General features: G+C 32.5%; 1 protein-coding gene across 6 annotated transcripts in view; it reads right to left on the reverse strand.

Moving 5' to 3' along the window:
- The window catches only part of LOC144961097 (laminin subunit alpha-2-like), a 180,041-nt gene that overhangs the window by 81,808 nt on the left and 80,198 nt on the right, over window positions 1–18,035 (reverse strand). For 3 of the 6 annotated variants that reach the window (XM_078894423.1, XM_078894418.1, XM_078894414.1), the window contains exons 8-25: window positions 17,811–17,929; window positions 17,358–17,522; window positions 15,902–16,057; window positions 14,803–14,943; window positions 13,495–13,683; window positions 13,066–13,167; window positions 12,327–12,529; window positions 11,902–12,013; window positions 10,841–10,954; window positions 10,141–10,367; window positions 9,366–9,574; window positions 7,590–7,696; window positions 7,043–7,220; window positions 6,180–6,289; window positions 5,488–5,671; window positions 4,754–4,893; window positions 1,423–1,650; window positions 453–593 (exon numbers count right to left, since the gene is read on the reverse strand). In XM_078894423.1, coding sequence (XP_078750549.1) covers window positions 453–593; window positions 1,423–1,650; window positions 4,754–4,893; window positions 5,488–5,671; window positions 6,180–6,289; window positions 7,043–7,220; window positions 7,590–7,696; window positions 9,366–9,574; window positions 10,141–10,367; window positions 10,841–10,954; window positions 11,902–12,013; window positions 12,327–12,529; window positions 13,066–13,167; window positions 13,495–13,683; window positions 14,803–14,943; window positions 15,902–16,057; window positions 17,358–17,522; window positions 17,811–17,929 — 2,825 coding nt within the window. Of the gene's footprint in view, window positions 1–452; window positions 594–1,422; window positions 1,651–3,618; window positions 3,769–4,753; window positions 4,894–5,487; window positions 5,672–6,179; window positions 6,290–7,042; window positions 7,221–7,589; window positions 7,697–9,365; window positions 9,575–10,140; window positions 10,368–10,840; window positions 10,955–11,901; window positions 12,014–12,326; window positions 12,530–13,065; window positions 13,168–13,494; window positions 13,684–14,802; window positions 14,944–15,901; window positions 16,058–17,357; window positions 17,523–17,810; window positions 17,930–18,035 lie in introns of all 6 variants that reach the window. The other 3 variants (XM_078894434.1, XM_078894439.1, XM_078894427.1) reach the window with 2 other exon arrangements.

Genomic DNA, 18,035 nt, shown 5'->3' on the forward strand with positions numbered 1-18,035 from the left:
TCTAATTTGATCATTCATAGACATTTTTACAAAATCAGATAGTTTACAGTTGTAGATCATGCGATGTGTTTTTAGAAAGTGACTGTTTAAAATACAACTAAATTCATTTCAGGTTATTAAGGCTTCAAAATCAATCAATAATAACCGTTGAAGGGATACAATCACTTTCATCTCAGGGGGTTTCTTTTAACTGTGCTAGTGAGGATGAAGCAACACGGAGGGTAACACTGTATAGAGGTTGTCCTCCTGTATATATGATGCAAACCTAACTCATCTCTGCGTCAGAATAATTCCACTGTAATATTTTGAAAGAGGTCACTTTTTTACACAAACAACTCCAGAATTGAAGAAAATTCTTCAGTTTTGTATAAATTTGTAAATCATAATCGATCTTAAATTAAGTTGGTCTCAAATAAAACTCTCTTTGTAACAAAATCACAGACACAACTTACTGTAGTCCAAACATATGGAGCCTGTCGGCAAGAACGTCCTCTGAAGAAACAGTAACATTCTGTACAACCATTGGGGTTTTCTCTGTCCAAGCTGAAAGTCCCAGGTCTACATCGGTCACATTGCTTTCCTACCACATTTTCCTAAATGCATCAGAGATTAACTGTTATAGATATTGTAATATTATGATGTCATCGGTGTTAAAAGATGTCACAGGCAGTGCATAAAAGCGTGAGCATGACCATCAATTTATAATTTTATATTCAATTAAATTAGCAACGCAATCAAATTATTTTAGTTGCAGCATGGCTTTAAAAATTCTCCATAAATTGCAATAAAAGTAATTACGTTAATCAATTAGTTTTCGGGTTAATAAACATCAAAATAATGTGTTGAAATAATTTTTCCTTATTAAAATATGAAAGCAGAACATAAACATTATCACTATCGAAGTTGAAAAGTACTCTACACGTTGTGCAATGTGTTGAGTTACAGTTCAATATTGATTAGTTTAACAAACCATTCCAACAATACTAAAGACACACAACAAGGTTACAATATCAACATTATTATCACACATTTTAGTAAATGATAACTTGTCATATTAGTTCTCAAATATTGTGCAATCATTAGAGAAACAATTTGGAAAAATTTATATAAACATACTTTATACAAACCATTTATTTTGTACAATCTTATAACTATGCTAGACCATCACTTCATCTCTCTTTATATTTAATTGAGAAATTATTTTTAGCTAATCATTTGCGAAAAGCATAAAATCTTTACAACGAAAATGAAGCAAATAAAGCATGTTATATTCACCTCAACGCATTGAAGCAATTTAACAAAAATGTTTCTTTTTCAATACCATTTTCATTGAATATTTCTAAAAGCATTAACTTAATTATAAAAACATATAGGTTTATATGGTGAATTCTTTTTATTTAACGACATTAGGTAATGAATTACCTTACAGAAGCATTGTCCTATTCCGTCACACTCACAAACACCCCTGTCGCAAGTGTCAATAATGACACCCGAACTGTTGCAGCCGCAGGATCGGCAACTCGAAGAATTATAATAACCTGGTAAACAGCTGTCACAACTAAGGCCCTGGTGTCCACTCACACAAGGACATTGGCCTGTGATAAGATCACATTGCTGCGATACTGATCCCAGTATATCGCAGTTACAAGGCTGAAATAAGGCAACACAACATCATACCGCAATGCCCACGTACAAGGGACTGATAAAAGAGAATGGGAAAACCTTGTCAATGTGCATTCAAAATTAATGTTGATTGGAACTAATGATCTATCTCATATGATGTGTTTATCCATATTCAGGAAATGCATTGCCCTAACACAAAGTCAGAAACTACTTGAGTCAAAGGCTAGCAGGTTATTAACCCACTGCTTCAAATATTAACAAAAACAAAAAAGCAACGTGCAATGAAGCTTTACTTGTGTAAACGAAAATTTTCTTTAGTTATTAAACACATTGAGTGTTTTAATAGAGGTAAGTGCAAATATTGTTTAAAAAGTTAATGATTTAACAAAGGATTTAATGCTTTCTCGCAGAGTTATAGTAAGATAATGTTTGTAAAGTCTAATCTCAACTGAATTGATAACTAGTTTCATTACAATTTAAATGATAAAATCAAAACAAACCAATATTTGACGTTGGAGCCAATTCATTTAACAATGTAGATGAAGGTACACATTTCAATAAACATGGAAAAGCCATTAAATTATTTGTGAATTACTTTACGAACACTGTCATTATTTTAGAAAATGAATAGGCAAAATATAAAGATATGACATTTAAACTCTTTATATCAAACCACTAATTATATTGACAACATTGAGGTGGAAATAATCGCCAAAATTAGATGCTAGATTTGCAATTTAATCGAAACAAAATTATCACTCAATTATTTGACAATGATAGCAAAAATAGCTGCAAATGAATAGTCTTATTTATTCTAAAATCACACCATTGACAAGATTTTTCATCTCCATATCACCACATGTATCCAAATGTTAGCATATTTAGTACAATACTTATGACCTCCTGTGTTCCTTAAAATAGTATATTTGCAGTCCATAAATAAATTGTTACTTTGCTTATCTAAGTCATATCAGATGCCTAAAAATCCAATTCACTCAATCAAATCATATCAAATCATTCATGTTTTTTTTCCGGAAAATCAAAACAGATTGTCAAAAGAAAACAAAATCACACAGGAGGCCATTTTGAGGTTAAATAGGTGAAAACATATCAAACATTAGCAAAAAACAAAATGCAAATTGTCACGTATACAATATAAACTTACGATTAGATTTAAATGTTATTTGCATCGTTTAAGCATACTAGTAACCAATTTGATTTAATCGTAATATCAAAAAGAAAAAAGCAATTATTTAAAAAAGTATTATCTTTACCAGAATCAATATGAATTGTGCTTAAAACTTACACAATGGATCATTTATTGAGAAAATCAATTCTTGCCGTAATATCATCATTGTTTGAAATCATGCTGTGTTAAAACCAAACGTCTAAAAACGTCTTTTGTTAACTACAGGAGAACTATGACAAGAAATTCATTTTAAAGACTCATGCTATTAGCACAATTGAAAGACGATCTCTGTTCAAATAAAACTATTTATTTTACTTGAGAAAAGAGTACAACTAATATTATCAAGAAAATATTTGAGGCTGTGACAATATGTTGAAATATGATAGGGTAAGCGGAGGTATTGGGTAGGGGTGGGGTGATATAAAGTCAAAATAATTTAAATACTAAATTAAAACTATGATGAGTTTTTGATTGGCCTGTTAAACATCACATTAATTTTGAAACTTCTGAATTAATTAATTAATTTCGACTGTTTTTAATTCTTAATCCCCCCTAAGACATATTAGAAAAATGCTCTTGGGACAATATCAAACTTTCAGTTTATGGATTATTCATCATCTGCCAATTTTCAAAGAAGGAGGCCAAATTAAATAAAATTATCATTTTTTGTGCCACTGTTTACTTAATTCTTGATATAAAATCAAATTTGTTTTTCCTATTTTTCATACCTACACGAACCACTCTTTGTCACAACCTCATGTTTACAAATGATCCATGCCTCAGAAGATACCGACATGGAGTCTCACCTTCCTCTTACGTAATTTGGCTAGTTTTCTCAATCTGCATCTATGTCTCCTTCTCTTCCCTTTTTTCATTCTACAGTCTTTCCTTCTTCTCCTACGTTCTTTTCTCGGATTTGACCTTTTGTTTTTGTTTAAAGATTTCTTGTTCTGTGGCTATTGCAAAAGGCATTTAAAACATGACAATGATATTTTAAGCTGAAAGCTGTTAGCAATAAAAAAGCAAAACAATAAATTTCCCAGAAAATTCTTGGACTAATGTGAAATAATTTTATCAGTTATCTTATACATGTGAAAATCAAATTAACTAGCTGAACTATAATATTACTTAGAAAAATACAAGAGCATGAGTATAAAGGACAACACTGGGTTTTAAAAAATAATTATTATTTCAGCAGTTCATTATTCTATGAACTGATCAGGCGAAAACTAAATGAAATAAACATGCCTTCTTTATTTCCATTAATTAGTTTCAGTGTGTTCCTTATAGGAGTGCTCGTCAATATTTTTAAAAGTAACTCTTTACTAGTTAAGTTAACCAAAAATAAGTTGTAAAAAAGTTATAAACCACACCAGGTAAGAATGTATATTAATTTGAACCAACATTAGTAAAAAATAAATTACTAAGACCTTAATTTTAGCCACCAAAACCTTCTATTAAAATAATTATTAACCCTTAAAGGTGGAGCGAGATCTTACTCTTCCCTAACACCGTATCTCTCAGATTTTAATAGAAGAGCAATAACAATGACTGCTTTCTTGATTAAGTAGATTAGGTCTGGACAAAACCTGCTGACAAGAAATCTTTAAAGTTCTTATTAAGTTTTCAAAACAAACTCACCATAACTTGCTTCATAAATTAAAAATTTGACTTCGGGGGCATTGAAAAATGATTCATAGCACTTGCAATATAAGGGCTTTGACATCCGTTTTTCCCTTTCAGAAAGTTATTGGATTATATAGGTTTATGATTTGAGCCAAAACTTTGTAGTTTTAAGAATTTTCCACAGTGTGAGGCAGGCCTGATCTAGAGCTGTGACCACGTAAATGAAACAAATTATGAAGAAAGAGATCCAGTCTCACCGTTAAGGGTTAATAACCTAAATTAAAGCAATGAAAGCACAAAATCTTATTTTCCTACCTTGCAGCCCTTGTTTTTATTATGACCCCAACAATTGGTGATACACTTTTCACAGTTGGGTCCTTCTGTATTTGGAGGACAGGCACACTGACCTGTAATGGGGTCACATACATGACCCTTTTGTGTACAAGGCTTGCAACCTGGTCGTTTTAGATCAAATTAGAATGTTCTTCATTAAATATAATAAGGGCATTTGTGTAAATCACTTTGTCACAGTCACAAAAATCTGCATATTTATTTCGATTCAGAGATGTTTGGGTGTCCTGCGTAAAATTCGTAAATTTATCAATTAATTCTCGATAACTTCTGAAAATGGAGCAACTTCTATGACATGCCATAAATCAGTCTTCATTTTTGACGTAACATTATCTACCCAGAAAAAGAAATTGTCCCATTCATCAATCGTCGTTAAATTCCTCTCATTAGTAGTGCTTTACTAAAACAGGAATCACCTATCAAATGCGAAAGATATGAGCTTTACACAATCTAGACGTTCTATCACCCGAGCAGGCACTGGTCCAAGATAAGAATCTGAAAAGGTTTGACTGACACAAAGCTGGAAAAAATACAAGACAAATCATCCCAAAAAATCAACTGAAGACTCTGATTATTTTGTTGTAATCTTCTTTCTGCTTTGTCAGGCACTGTATCATTGAAACTTCTTCAGCTTAAAAAAATAGTAATACGAGTAAAGCCGTAGTAGAAATAAGTTAACAAGTTGTGGCAATACTAACGTCTGCATCCATATGTAGAGAACCCATAATAGCCAGGCTGGCAACGGTTACATCGGAGTCCTCCAACACCAGGCCGACAGTTACATTGTCCAGAATCCCCAGCACATTGCATGTTTCTAGATCCGATCCCATCACAGTTACAGGGAGAACATCCCTTTCCTGACAGGAGACCGAAGTGATCATTCTGTAATAAAAATGAGATGGCGACAAGAATTAACATGAAATAATCTAATAAGATGAAAGCTGCAAGGATTTAAAATTTAAAGACATATAATGGGAATAAGAAGCTAACTAGGAAGTTCAAATAATAAAGGTAGTAAGTCATTGAGCAGGTATCAAATTTAGAATAACGCAATGCTTCAATTTTACTTCGAAACATAAAACATATTTTAAAAAGAGTAAGTTGGCCTTCATCCGGGATTATGATGTCTTTTACAAATTGTTAAAAATAAAACATTAACTTATGTAAAACAAATACAAAACATATTAAAATTCTTTTTATCACTGAAGACTTTTAATTTCTTTACTTCAAAAGATAACTAACAATTCATACACACGCATCCATATAATCAAACACACATAGTATTAGAAAAAATAGGAGGAAGTTACAGTGGATGCAAAGATGACATCCTTGTTTGATATACCCAAATGGAATATGAATAAATATATCACTTTGATGATCAAGTTATTACCTTGCAAGAATCACATTTCCTGCCAGTGACATCGGTTTTGCATATACATCTACCAGATATTGGGTCACAGTCGACTGAATTGTTGGTTCCTGGTCTAAAGCAGTCACAAGCTGGAAAAAATTATAGATACAGTGACAATCATAGAATGCAAGCTGCAAAGACGGTCACTGATGTTTTGAGAGCATATCCATTTTAAATCGACATTTTGGAGCACTATTTTTGATTACTCGTTAAACAAGGTTTCAGTTACCAACGATAACAATTAAATTCATATTGTCATAAGTGCCATATTGTGTAAAATCATAATCAATACAATAAATCAAAATGTATACAGCGGGTTTTAAACGACCCCAAAACGTTGAACAGCGAATGTGAAAAACATCCAACAAATGAAAAATAAAAAACAAAAAACGAACACCCAGTTAAAAATAATCCAAAAAATATGAAGGCACAAAAAAGAACAAAAACAAAAAAAAAAAAACAACAAAAAAAAGTTTCATGAATCAAGAATAAACTAGATGACAAGAACAATGAAGATAAAAGTTACTACTACTACTACTTCTACTACGACTACTACTACTACTACTACGACTACTACTACTACTACTACTACTACTACTACTACTACTACTACTACTACTACTACTACTACTACTACTACTACTACTACCACCGCCACCACCACCAGTGATACTACTGCTACTATTACAACTTTGTTGTGATAGCAACAGTTGAGGTGAGTATTTATCACGTTTGATATATTAGAAAACAGTTTGAAAAGATTGGTATAGGTTAGTGTGGGATCATCCAGGTGGAATGCTATCCGAATCTAAATAAAATCAATCAATCAATAACCACAATACCTCTACATCCAGTCTGTGAAAATCCGAAATGTCCACTCTGACACTTGTCACAGTAAGTACCTTCCATACCAGGACGACAAGGACACTGGCCACTGATTGGGTCACACTGTGAGCTCTTTGATCCTACTCTATTACAATTACAGGGCTTACAGCCAGCCGACACATCACCGAATCCAGGCTGAAATCAAATGTTTGAAAAAGAATTATAACATAATTTGTAATTCAAATTTCAATCATTATATTTATTATACTTATCTTATAAAAGAATGTAACCAAATGCCCCAAAGAGGTAATTTATCAAGTTGATATAAATGGTAAAAATTGAATATATAGAGAAGACACGAAATTGAGAACATCTGAAATATTTTGTTAAGGGATAAACAAAACTAAAAATTTACTTTGTGGTCATGTCAACTTTACAATAACTTTTTTTTGGCATCTGGTTAATCCCACAATTTATGAATTAATTTGCCTTCTATTGCTGTCATGACAGGAGAGTTGAAAAGGGTTCTCAAAATAAACAAATCAAATAGTAAAAATAGCTCACCTGGCAACGGTCACATTTGCGGCCACCATAGAGTCCGCGGCAAGTGCACTGACCTGTCCTTGGGTTACATTCTGAACTAGAAGAACCGCTGTAGGAACACTCACATACTACAAGAAAATACACAAATTGAGTTTAAGAAAAAGGCCAAACAGTATTCTCATGTCATCTTCTATGAAAATCACAAACAATAAAGTGAAAGATAAATAATGAACTTGCTGGTTTGTATAGAGAGTAAATTTGAAATACAAAGATTTTAAAATGATAAATAAATAATAATAATAATAATAATAATAATAATAATAATAATAATAGATCTTTATTGTCCATAAATATGGCAATTTGTCATTTAGTTACACTTGTTATAATGTTAAACGATAACTAAGATTGAACAGATATTTCACTCCTACTTATTTTCTCTCTCTCTCTCTCTCTCTCTCTCTCTCTCTCTCTCTCTCTCTCTCTCTCTCTCTCTCTCTCTCTTTCTTTCTTTCACACGTGCGATATACACAACATAAACATATTCATTTCGTTTTCAATTTGTTACGATTGTGGCAATTCGACACCAAAAATTATCATCATTATCAATTGGTCAGTTAATCTTACATTAAATAAATTAATCAGTTAATCAGTCAACGAATCAATCCTTGGTTTTTCTGTACCATATGAAATATTCAAAATTTTTATTGCTGATGGAACGAACGTTGATTTATACTTGTTAGTTCTACATTTAATCTGACAAAACCTTCTCCCAGATGGTAAAAGACTAAATTCATGGTATAAAATATGTTTTTTATTGTTGGTAATTGAGAATGCTTTCCTTTCTATTGCTTTTCCATGAATTCTTTCTACTCCATCAAGAGGATGGTTTATTATTTTTGATGCCTCTTTGATAGATTTTGAAATTTTTGATTTATCTTTAAGTCGGCATCCTCCAAACCATATGGTGCAGCCAAACGCAATTACACTTTTAATCAATGAGTCATAAACTCTTAACATAGTTTTCTTCCTTACTTGAAATGTTCTCAATTTCCTTAGGATGTATAATCTTTGGGCAACTTTCTTAGATATTATATTAATATGTTGAGAGAAATTGAGGGAACTATCAATGGTTATTCCTAAATATTTAAAATAGTCAACTATCTCAACATCATCTTTACCGATCGCCACACACTTTAAGTCGTTTTTATTTTTTACACCAAACACCTGTTCTTTCGTTTTTTCAACATTTAATTCAAGCTGATTTTGTTTACACCAATCGGTGAATATATTTATTTGTTTGAAATAATTCTTTTCGGTAACTTTATCTTTTAATAAGCCAAGAATAGCAGTATCATCTGCATATTTCACTATAAAACAATTTTCAAAGGATGGTCTGCAGTCGTTGGTGTATAAGATGTACAAATAAACAAATAAATAGACTTTATCCATCCATAAGAAAATCGGTTTTACTAACGTAAATTACAAGAATGAATAAATAAGCCTTATAAATAAAATTATATTTATATAATTTCACAAAGCAATATAGTAAATTAAATAAAAATAAAAGGAAAAGTAATATTAAAAATCAAACCAAACAATGTAATTTAAAATTTGAAATTTAACTTATCTGTAATTCTTTTATTCATGGATTCTGATCACTTGAATATGTTTTAAAAATCTGTTTAATGCAGTTTATCTCTCAAACACGTGTATCAAAGCTGAAGCAAATCACTAAATTCTAATACAAACAAATGACAACGATGTAATGCTATCAAGGCAGGAAGTTCTCAAACATACGTCTGCAATCTCCATTGACAGCAGATCCATAATATCCACGCCTACACCTCTCGCAATGTTCTCCCTCAGTATTATTGGCACAAAGAATACAAACTCCGGTCCTCTTGTTACAATTGCCAATGATACCCTGCTCTATGTTGCCACCACAGGAACATCTACGACAGAAACCTCCAGGTATGATGGGGTTACCGTAATAGCCTGGAGCACATCTGGGATTAGAAAATTAAAAAATACACTTTTACTTTGCAGTTAGGATTGAAATATCAATGAAAGAGATTATTCAGGTTTTTAAAAAAATCATACTAGTACAACAATGTTTCTGAAAAGCTGAAAAGAAATCATATTCGAGACAAAAATTTAAGAATAAAGGACCAATTTTAAATGAAAGGATTCTGGGAAAGTTTTAAAGACAGATTGTACGGTCCTACATAAAATTACAACATTATTTCGAATATTACTAGAACAAGGCTATTGGCTGACATAAATAATAAAGAAAATCCTGCCAAATGACTTTAAATATTTTCAGTCTTAGAAAATAGACACAAAGAGTAAAAATTACAGTTAAGAAATTAATTTAAAAAAGCTGTTTCTTACGTGCAATGAATCCAAGATTCCATAAAATGAGTTTAAAATTCATTGTTGAGCATCAGGTTCATCACGACAGAATACCGTTTTGAGATGAATGGTTACATATGAAAATTGTGAATAAATTGGTGACAAATGCATTCTGCAAAACCATTTGTAATATAATTTGGATATTAGAGAATTGTCTTACTCTTCACAGCGGGCTCCAGTATATCCCTCCTGACAATTCAAACACTCATATTTCTCTTTGTCTTTTGACGAAGGACGAGCCACACAGCGTTCTGCAAAGAAATTGTTGCCAGACACCAAGGGACAAGCACATGGCTTGCAATCATCCGCAGTTCCATATCGTGGATCACCGTAAAATCCAGGAAGACAGAGTTCACAGTTAGCACCAGTTGTACTGTGTTGACAGTCCTGACATGAAATAAAAAATAAGTAAATTAAACAAATAAAATACCTTTCATTCATAATATATGGAAATTCATATTTAGTGTTTCTTTCAAACAGAGGAAGAAACATTCTTTACAGTATTTTCAAAACTATCTAGCACCAATACCATTTCATCAATAAATTAATTTAATCCCTCTGGTGTTACAATGTGTGTGTGCGAATTTAAACATGAAATGGCATGGGCTATCAGAAAAAAGAAAATTAGTTTCCCAGGTTAATTATTTGGGTTTTCAATATACCTAAAATCGATATCAAAAGATTATCGAGTGGCTTATACGACCTGAGACGGACCCAAGATATAATTTGTAGATAATGGATATCAGTCCTTTTCTAATGAGATTAGAATATGTTACAGATTGTTACAACAAAATTTTGCCTATTTACTGCTTTGTCTATTTCAGGGTAGACTAAAATAAGTTGTGAAGCCCAATACTCACAAGGCAAACTCCTGTGTAGGGATCACACTCAGATGCATGGTTATTGCATTGACATTTCTCACATCGGCCCCTGTAAAGCTGCTTATTTACTCTCCTCCATCCAGGGGAACAACTCTAAAAAGAAAAATGGGTTGTATGTAATAATGAGGATTGGGATAATTATATAAAATAAAGGCATGTTTTAAACATGGTAAAAGTTATCTATAACAGTGCAAAGAAATTAATAAAGTATGTAATATACAAAGTAGGAAAATATATACAGTAGTTTAGTGAGATGTTCTATGCCTTCCGCAAAACCATTCTTTAATGAAACATAAAGCCATGGTATCAAAATTGGAATATTCTTCCACCTAATGTTGACAGTCACTTTTACACATTCTCAGCACGAGATCCGCATGTGGATCAACGTATTTGGCATTAAGCTGCCGAGCAATATTGACTATCAGAAAAGTACCCAATTTTTTTGTCTTTTAAATAGGGACATAGACGTTAATACTCAGTTTGAATGAGGCAATCGATATATTTGAAGAAAAAAAGAAGGAATAAGACACGTTGAAGAGGAAAACTGACATATAATATGCATAAGCTGCTTAGTATTCAGTTAAAGGCACGTAAAAACACTATTCTTGTCATAGAAATAATAGACTTATATCCATCCTGAAATGTCGTGATGAATATTTCTCGACAAAAGAGGACAGGGGATGGCTTGGAAACAATCACATATGTTATATAAGTTCTGATATCATTGAGTAAAGAAAGTGTAGGTAAAGGTTCAAAAAATCACTTTTCAAATTGTATGTAGAATGTTTTTAAAAAGCTTGCTCTTGTTCATATTGTATGTTTTATAATGGACAACATCAAAATCTCTTCTTAAGAAAAGCGCTCCAAAACCCTTCAAATATTCACATATATGACTAAGTTACTAAAAAGTATCCAATAAAAAATCTAAACATACTAATCAAATGTTTTCAAACTTGACTCGAAAAGTTTTAAAAATCCAATTGTGTTCTATCATGCTATGAAAAGATACAAAAATAATCTATAATCAACGTAAAGATTACCTCACAAGACAGACCAGAGTATCCACTGGGGCATCGACATTGCTCTACGGATGGCAGAGAACTTCCATCCATAACCATCATGCTAGCAGAGTCTAAAAGCACATTCTTAAGACTTAAAAAAAGAGAAAGGATTGATAAGCTTTTATGCGCTTTTGAAAAAAAAATTCAGATGGGGAAAAAATCTCAAATATAATCTCCTTCTTCTGTTGTTGCTATTTTGAATTAGACTTGTTTTATTTGTTAGTGACATATTCAATGCTTATGTATATCACACTTGAGAAAAACATGCGATAGTTTCTAATCTCTGCAAGAATTAATTATGTTCTAAGCTGTTGATGTCATAAAAGTGGTGATGATACTGGTAATTAAGAAGAATTCCAATCATAGAGGTTTTGTAATTATGCACAACAAGCCAATACACTTACTAAACAGTATCCTGGGCTGTGTGGTATGTTGCCCTAATCAACAGTCTATTGATGTTGTACAGGACTTTCATCAAATCCTCTCGAGTTGCAGGATTGCCATCTTCCAAATGGTACCACGAGTCTTCATGGAGAGGAATGCGAACAACATTCTCTCGGATCTCTCTCAAGTATTCCTTGTTTGTTGTCAAGGACATGTTGGAACCCTTTAAATAATAGTATAACATACAATTTATTATTTCAAATGACAACATGGTGTTTTCAAAGAAAATTCTTGTAACTATATGTTCTGCAATCAGTTCTGATGTCCAGTTCAGATTGAACAGCCTGATGTTTTGGTTGTTTTTTGGTCATTTATTATTTTATTATCTGCTTTGCTCGGCATTGTACGATGAACTACCTTTTCGGTTTTAAGGACATTGAGGGCATACACACAATTGTTCATTTATGAAATTAAGAAGCGATTTAATAAACAATGCAGCTTTTATGGAGCCACTGAATGATGTTGTAAATGAAAGAAATAAATAAAATCACCTAGGAATTATGGACTGATAAATAAAACAACTCGTGCGTATTTTATTTTTATCCATTTCCAAACGTGTTTAGCATTGCTATAACATCATTAATCACAACCGTCCCTTGTGAACAATGGAGATCAGAAATATTTATTAAACTGATTGGGTACATTAAATACCAATGTGTAAATCATACATCTAGAAATGCCATACTAATCTTGACTCACTTCAAGAACTACGTTGGGCTCTCCGAGATGGTATTGGTTGCGGATCTTGCTGTCAAGGATGTATTTTAGGGTAAACTCTAAATTGCCACCATAGGAACTCAGCTGAAAATTATGGTCAAAATTGGGGATGGTTTATTTAAAAGTTATGGTCCATCAACAATTAAAAAAACACAAAAAAATGAATCTGACTATCAAGCTCCGTCATTTATTTTTGTTTTAAGCAGAATTTAGCAATGCCATATACAAAACTGGGTAAATTGAAATTGAATGATAAAAGATTCTTAGTAAAATTCGTAAACCAAAAATAAAAGAAGATTGTCAATGAGAAAAACGTGTCGATAACAATACTATCAAATTTGGTTTGTCTATGTGCGATAATCATCTATTTTTCAATTTACAAAAGTATTAAGTGAAAAGTCAATTACATACTCTGTTTCCTAGGTAAGTCATTGGGGCATTCCAATAATGAATATCATCTTGAGAATAAGACCGTGGGTCCACCTTATCAATTCTCAGCAAATACGTCTTGGCTTCAAGCCAGCCATCAAATTGTCGAGGTAGTAGAGTTAGACCTCCTGGCTTGAGTGTGGACAATACCCAGCCATTCACATCTGCTACCTAATTAAAAATAAATAAAACAGAAATACACGATATCCCTTTAACACAAATCAAATATAGCAATATTTTCAAAGCGATGAACATTATTGCTAATAAATAGAGGTGCCTAAATGAGTCAATAAAATGGAGATAAAGATAAAGGGAGTAAATCTGACTCATGAGTGAATAACACAAAACAAACGACGTTTCGGCCCTTGGCCTTTTTCAAGTAAACACAGAATACATATATATTGATATTATTAGATCATAATAATAGAGGCGAAAATGTGTAAATGTGTGTGTGTTTGTGTGTGTGTGTGTGTGTGTGTGCGCGCGCGCGCGCAATGGAACATTGTTGCTAAGAGCACGTAACAATACCAAGCCCAGATTACAATGAATAGGACACATATATTATGTAATCATTTTATGTCTTCGCTGGGATCGATGCCAGCTCTTCAAAATGCAGTGGTTTTCTACCTTTGATTATAACGTTTGCTATTGAAGAAAATTAACCGTAAAATAAGTGTAAGGGTTGCAAGACTAACGATGAGATGTTGATAAGAAAATAATAGCAACATTAGGACCATTCAAATGTTGCATTCGTTATTGTGGACGCAAATTACAATCCTTTGTCAAATAGACAAATAGAAACACTAATAACGGATGGAATTTAAGACTAGCAAGTGCTTTGCCCTTTGTGTTCAATACCTTAATAAGCTAATCTTGAATATGATCAAATGAAATATAAATAACTTATGTATCCAATCAGATGAAATGTATCATAGCCCCTTACTTTTTCCTGATGCTTAAATATCCAAAGAGATTCACAAACGCACTAAATTCTTAACCAAAAAAGGAGACAAAAACAGAAAAAGACAAACGAACAGCAAAACTATCAGTGCAAAGTTTAGCCACTTACATACATTAAAATTTATAGTAATAAAAAGATTTGCGTAGAATTAAATGATAAATGTCTGAATAGTATGAAATTAAAAAGCAAAATGAAAAACTATTTAACATACACAATACGAAAATACTCAGTATGTGAAATACATTTTTTTTTAAAACAAGAAAAAGAGTAATTAATGATATTGTATAAGAATTAACAAATAAAAGCAACCAGTATATAGGCCTTAATACCTTCGAAAGACCCCAGCCGACACTCTTGCAGCTCCTGGACACTCCAAAACAGAAACACTCTGCGCATCCAAAAGGATTTGATCTCTGCAAATTGAAGAAGCCTGGCTTGCACCTGTCACATTGACTGCCAGCTACATTGTCCTGAAAATATGTCAGTGAAAATTTTATTGAAAAACTCTTGTGCGTACATTTGGGAATGATATCTGTCTCAAACAGGATGATCTGTCACAATTTGTCTGTAGGAGATGTAAGTTCATCGACAATTTAGCTGTAGTTATGTCAATATCAACAATCACACTTCACTTTATAAAGATGAATGCTGCTTAAGTCCCGCTCAGACATGATCCTCCAGTTTTAGAGATAGAGCCAATATTTTAGAATAACTTATTACTGTCGATAATTGGTGTGGATCAGCGGTTCGGTCTTTTCTTCGTACCCGAAAGGTAACGAGTTTGAATACCCGTTGCGCTTTGTGGCCTTGAGCAGGTCACCTCGCCGTAGCTCAATTTGCGGAAGTGCACTGTGGCTGACGCCTGGGTTATTTCAGTCTTTTGAAGCTATCTGACAAGTCCTAGACTTCTAATTTATAAGATTGATGGTACAATAGAGTGTGTGCTGTTCTCAGCATGAGAACAGACTCACTATTACATCAATGATAACAGTATTAAAGACTGTATGTCGCTGATTATAGGAAGAGTAAATGACCAGATTGGCAATAATTACTACAAAAGATGTTTATTTTCCCAAATTCAGTAAAGATTTAGATAGCACACACAATTTTATTTTGTTTTTTTTTTCTAAATAAAATAATGAAAGACGGATTTCCTTCTTCCCCTTAGCGTCTCCTCCTAAACAAATATATTACAGATAACTTGAAGATAAATATACCCAGGACACCTATTAACGAAGGTAAATACTGTGATAACATTAGCTTTATCTGTATTGGTTCCATTTCATCTGACCATTTTTATTTACTTCTCATCAGAATAAAGCATAACCTTTACGCCATAATCATTAGTTATAAATTTTCATGACATAACACTGAATAACTAGAGCAAAACTGGCCACATTACTAACTATTTAGTTAAAATAGACAGACCTTGCAGGAACATGGCAGGTCACAAGACTCCGGGTTGATGGTTCCTCCAGAGTTGCATTTGCACAGGCGACATCTAGGGAATCCGAAGTAACCAACGGCACATCTGTCACACGAGCGTCCAGTGAATCCTTTTTTACATATACAATCTCCAGCTCTCTGTAAAATTAAGAAAAAAACATTTTATGAATATCTATGCAAATGTATCATCCTGTCTGATGGTATAAAATATCTTTGAACATCTTTGTACAAAACGAAGTATGAAAAGTAACTATTTCGGACTCAAACTCTCCCTTCAACAAACAAAAAGGACAACAGCAATCAATAATAAAATCATCTTTGTTTCTATGGCATTTGCAAAAACAAGTTTTATATTACATGACTTGTGTTTCATTGCTTTAGTTAAGTGTGGTAAGAATTGGTAGCCATGGAGGCTTTGAGCCTGGAGCGGTTGTTTCTTTTTTGTGCCACGTTTCGTTTTAAGACAGTCGAATTTTACCTAGTGCGAATTTGTTCATATAATTTTCCAGACTTAAAACACCCATACAATAAGTAGGCCACTTGGCCAAATGATTATTTCACAAGTAAACTTGCTCATGACTGGATATCAGCTATTTCTGAGAATATAAATAATGATGTAAGGTCAAATGAGAAAAGAGACATTATTTGCTAAGGAATGTGTTCTCAGAAACGTAATTCATTTTTGCTTGCGACTATGCTTATAATGGCATAAAGATTATATCAACTAGTTTTTTAATAGGTCCAAAAACACAACAGTTCCTAATGTGTTTTTTTTTTCTATCAAAACAATACATGTATCATAACCTTTTAAATAATCTTTACTGAAAGTATCGAGCAATATAAATAAAATTGTAATGGTGCCACATTAAAACCAAGTAAACTATTTCAAAAATTCATTTTGAAATGAGGGTAGACCAAAATAGAATTGGATTAGACAATTTATCAAAATGGCCGCATATCAGTATCAAAAAGTATCATAAATTGTTTGTTGCACTAATCACAAATAGACGATTAAACATGTTTGAGGACTCTTATAACGTGGGTCCACTTATTTTTTTCTATCTATAAATATAGAAAATTCATTTTGACAATTTAAAAAAACATGATTTCAAGTCGTATATGTGCTCAATAAGACGGCGGATATGTGTAGATAAAGTATAACATTAAAAAACCCTTCTCGAAAATTCTCTCCCTTTCGCAAGAATTATATTGTTTAATATCGCAGTCAGAGATGAAAGTGTTATGTTAATTGGACTTATGTGCCTTTTGTTTTCTTCAAATCGTTGTTTCTCCATTAAAGTTTTGATTAGTGTCTTGTTTTTGTAAGTTTCAACATTTATTTGCATGAATCTATTTATACATCGAACAGAGGATATGATAATAAAAACACACTAAAATTCTATATTTCAACGGATGTGGTTACAATTGTTTAACTTACCAATCCTTGGCTGGTCATGCTGTCATCAGGCACACACTGACTGGAGGACGTGGCTGTCTCTACACACCGACACTTCATACATGGTCGTGGCAGATTGGGTGTCATTCCGGGTCGTCTAAAATAGCCGTCGATACACTTTTCACAGTTAATGCCGGTTGTATATTCCTGACAAAAAAGGTTTATAAAAAACATATCATTCTTTTAATTGTATTATTCTCTCTGCTTTGTCAGTCAATGTTACCAACACAACACACCTTTTCAGATTTTAAAACTTACACCAGTGCCTGCTATTTTGTCACTTTCACATCCTATAAATTGATGTTTTAATTATCTCATCTTAGACAGTAATGCTTAAAACAATTTTGTGGAGTTATATTTTGAAATAATCTCATTGCAATGCTTTTATTGTTTGCACTAAAACTAATCAATATTTTTGTGATTTTCATAACTTACCTTGCAGTTAAGACAAACACCTCCTCCTTCATAGCGATTTTCCATATCTAAACTCTGGTTCTTGGCAGCGACAGTGGCATTATAAACACATTCATCTGCTTTTCCATGGCAATTACACTCTGAAATACAATTTTTTTAAAATATTTTTAAAACTCTAATATTCATGTCATCGCAGTCTACCACAAGAATACATGACATCCACTGCATCCGTTTTCAACCACAATT

The sequence above is a fragment of the Berghia stephanieae genome, chromosome 1 (genome assembly GCF_034508935.2).
Source record: "Berghia stephanieae isolate SIO BIC M18660-M18661 chromosome 1, UCSD_Bste_1.3, whole genome shotgun sequence".
In the NCBI taxonomy this organism is placed as follows: domain Eukaryota; kingdom Metazoa; phylum Mollusca; class Gastropoda; order Nudibranchia; family Aeolidiidae; genus Berghia; species Berghia stephanieae.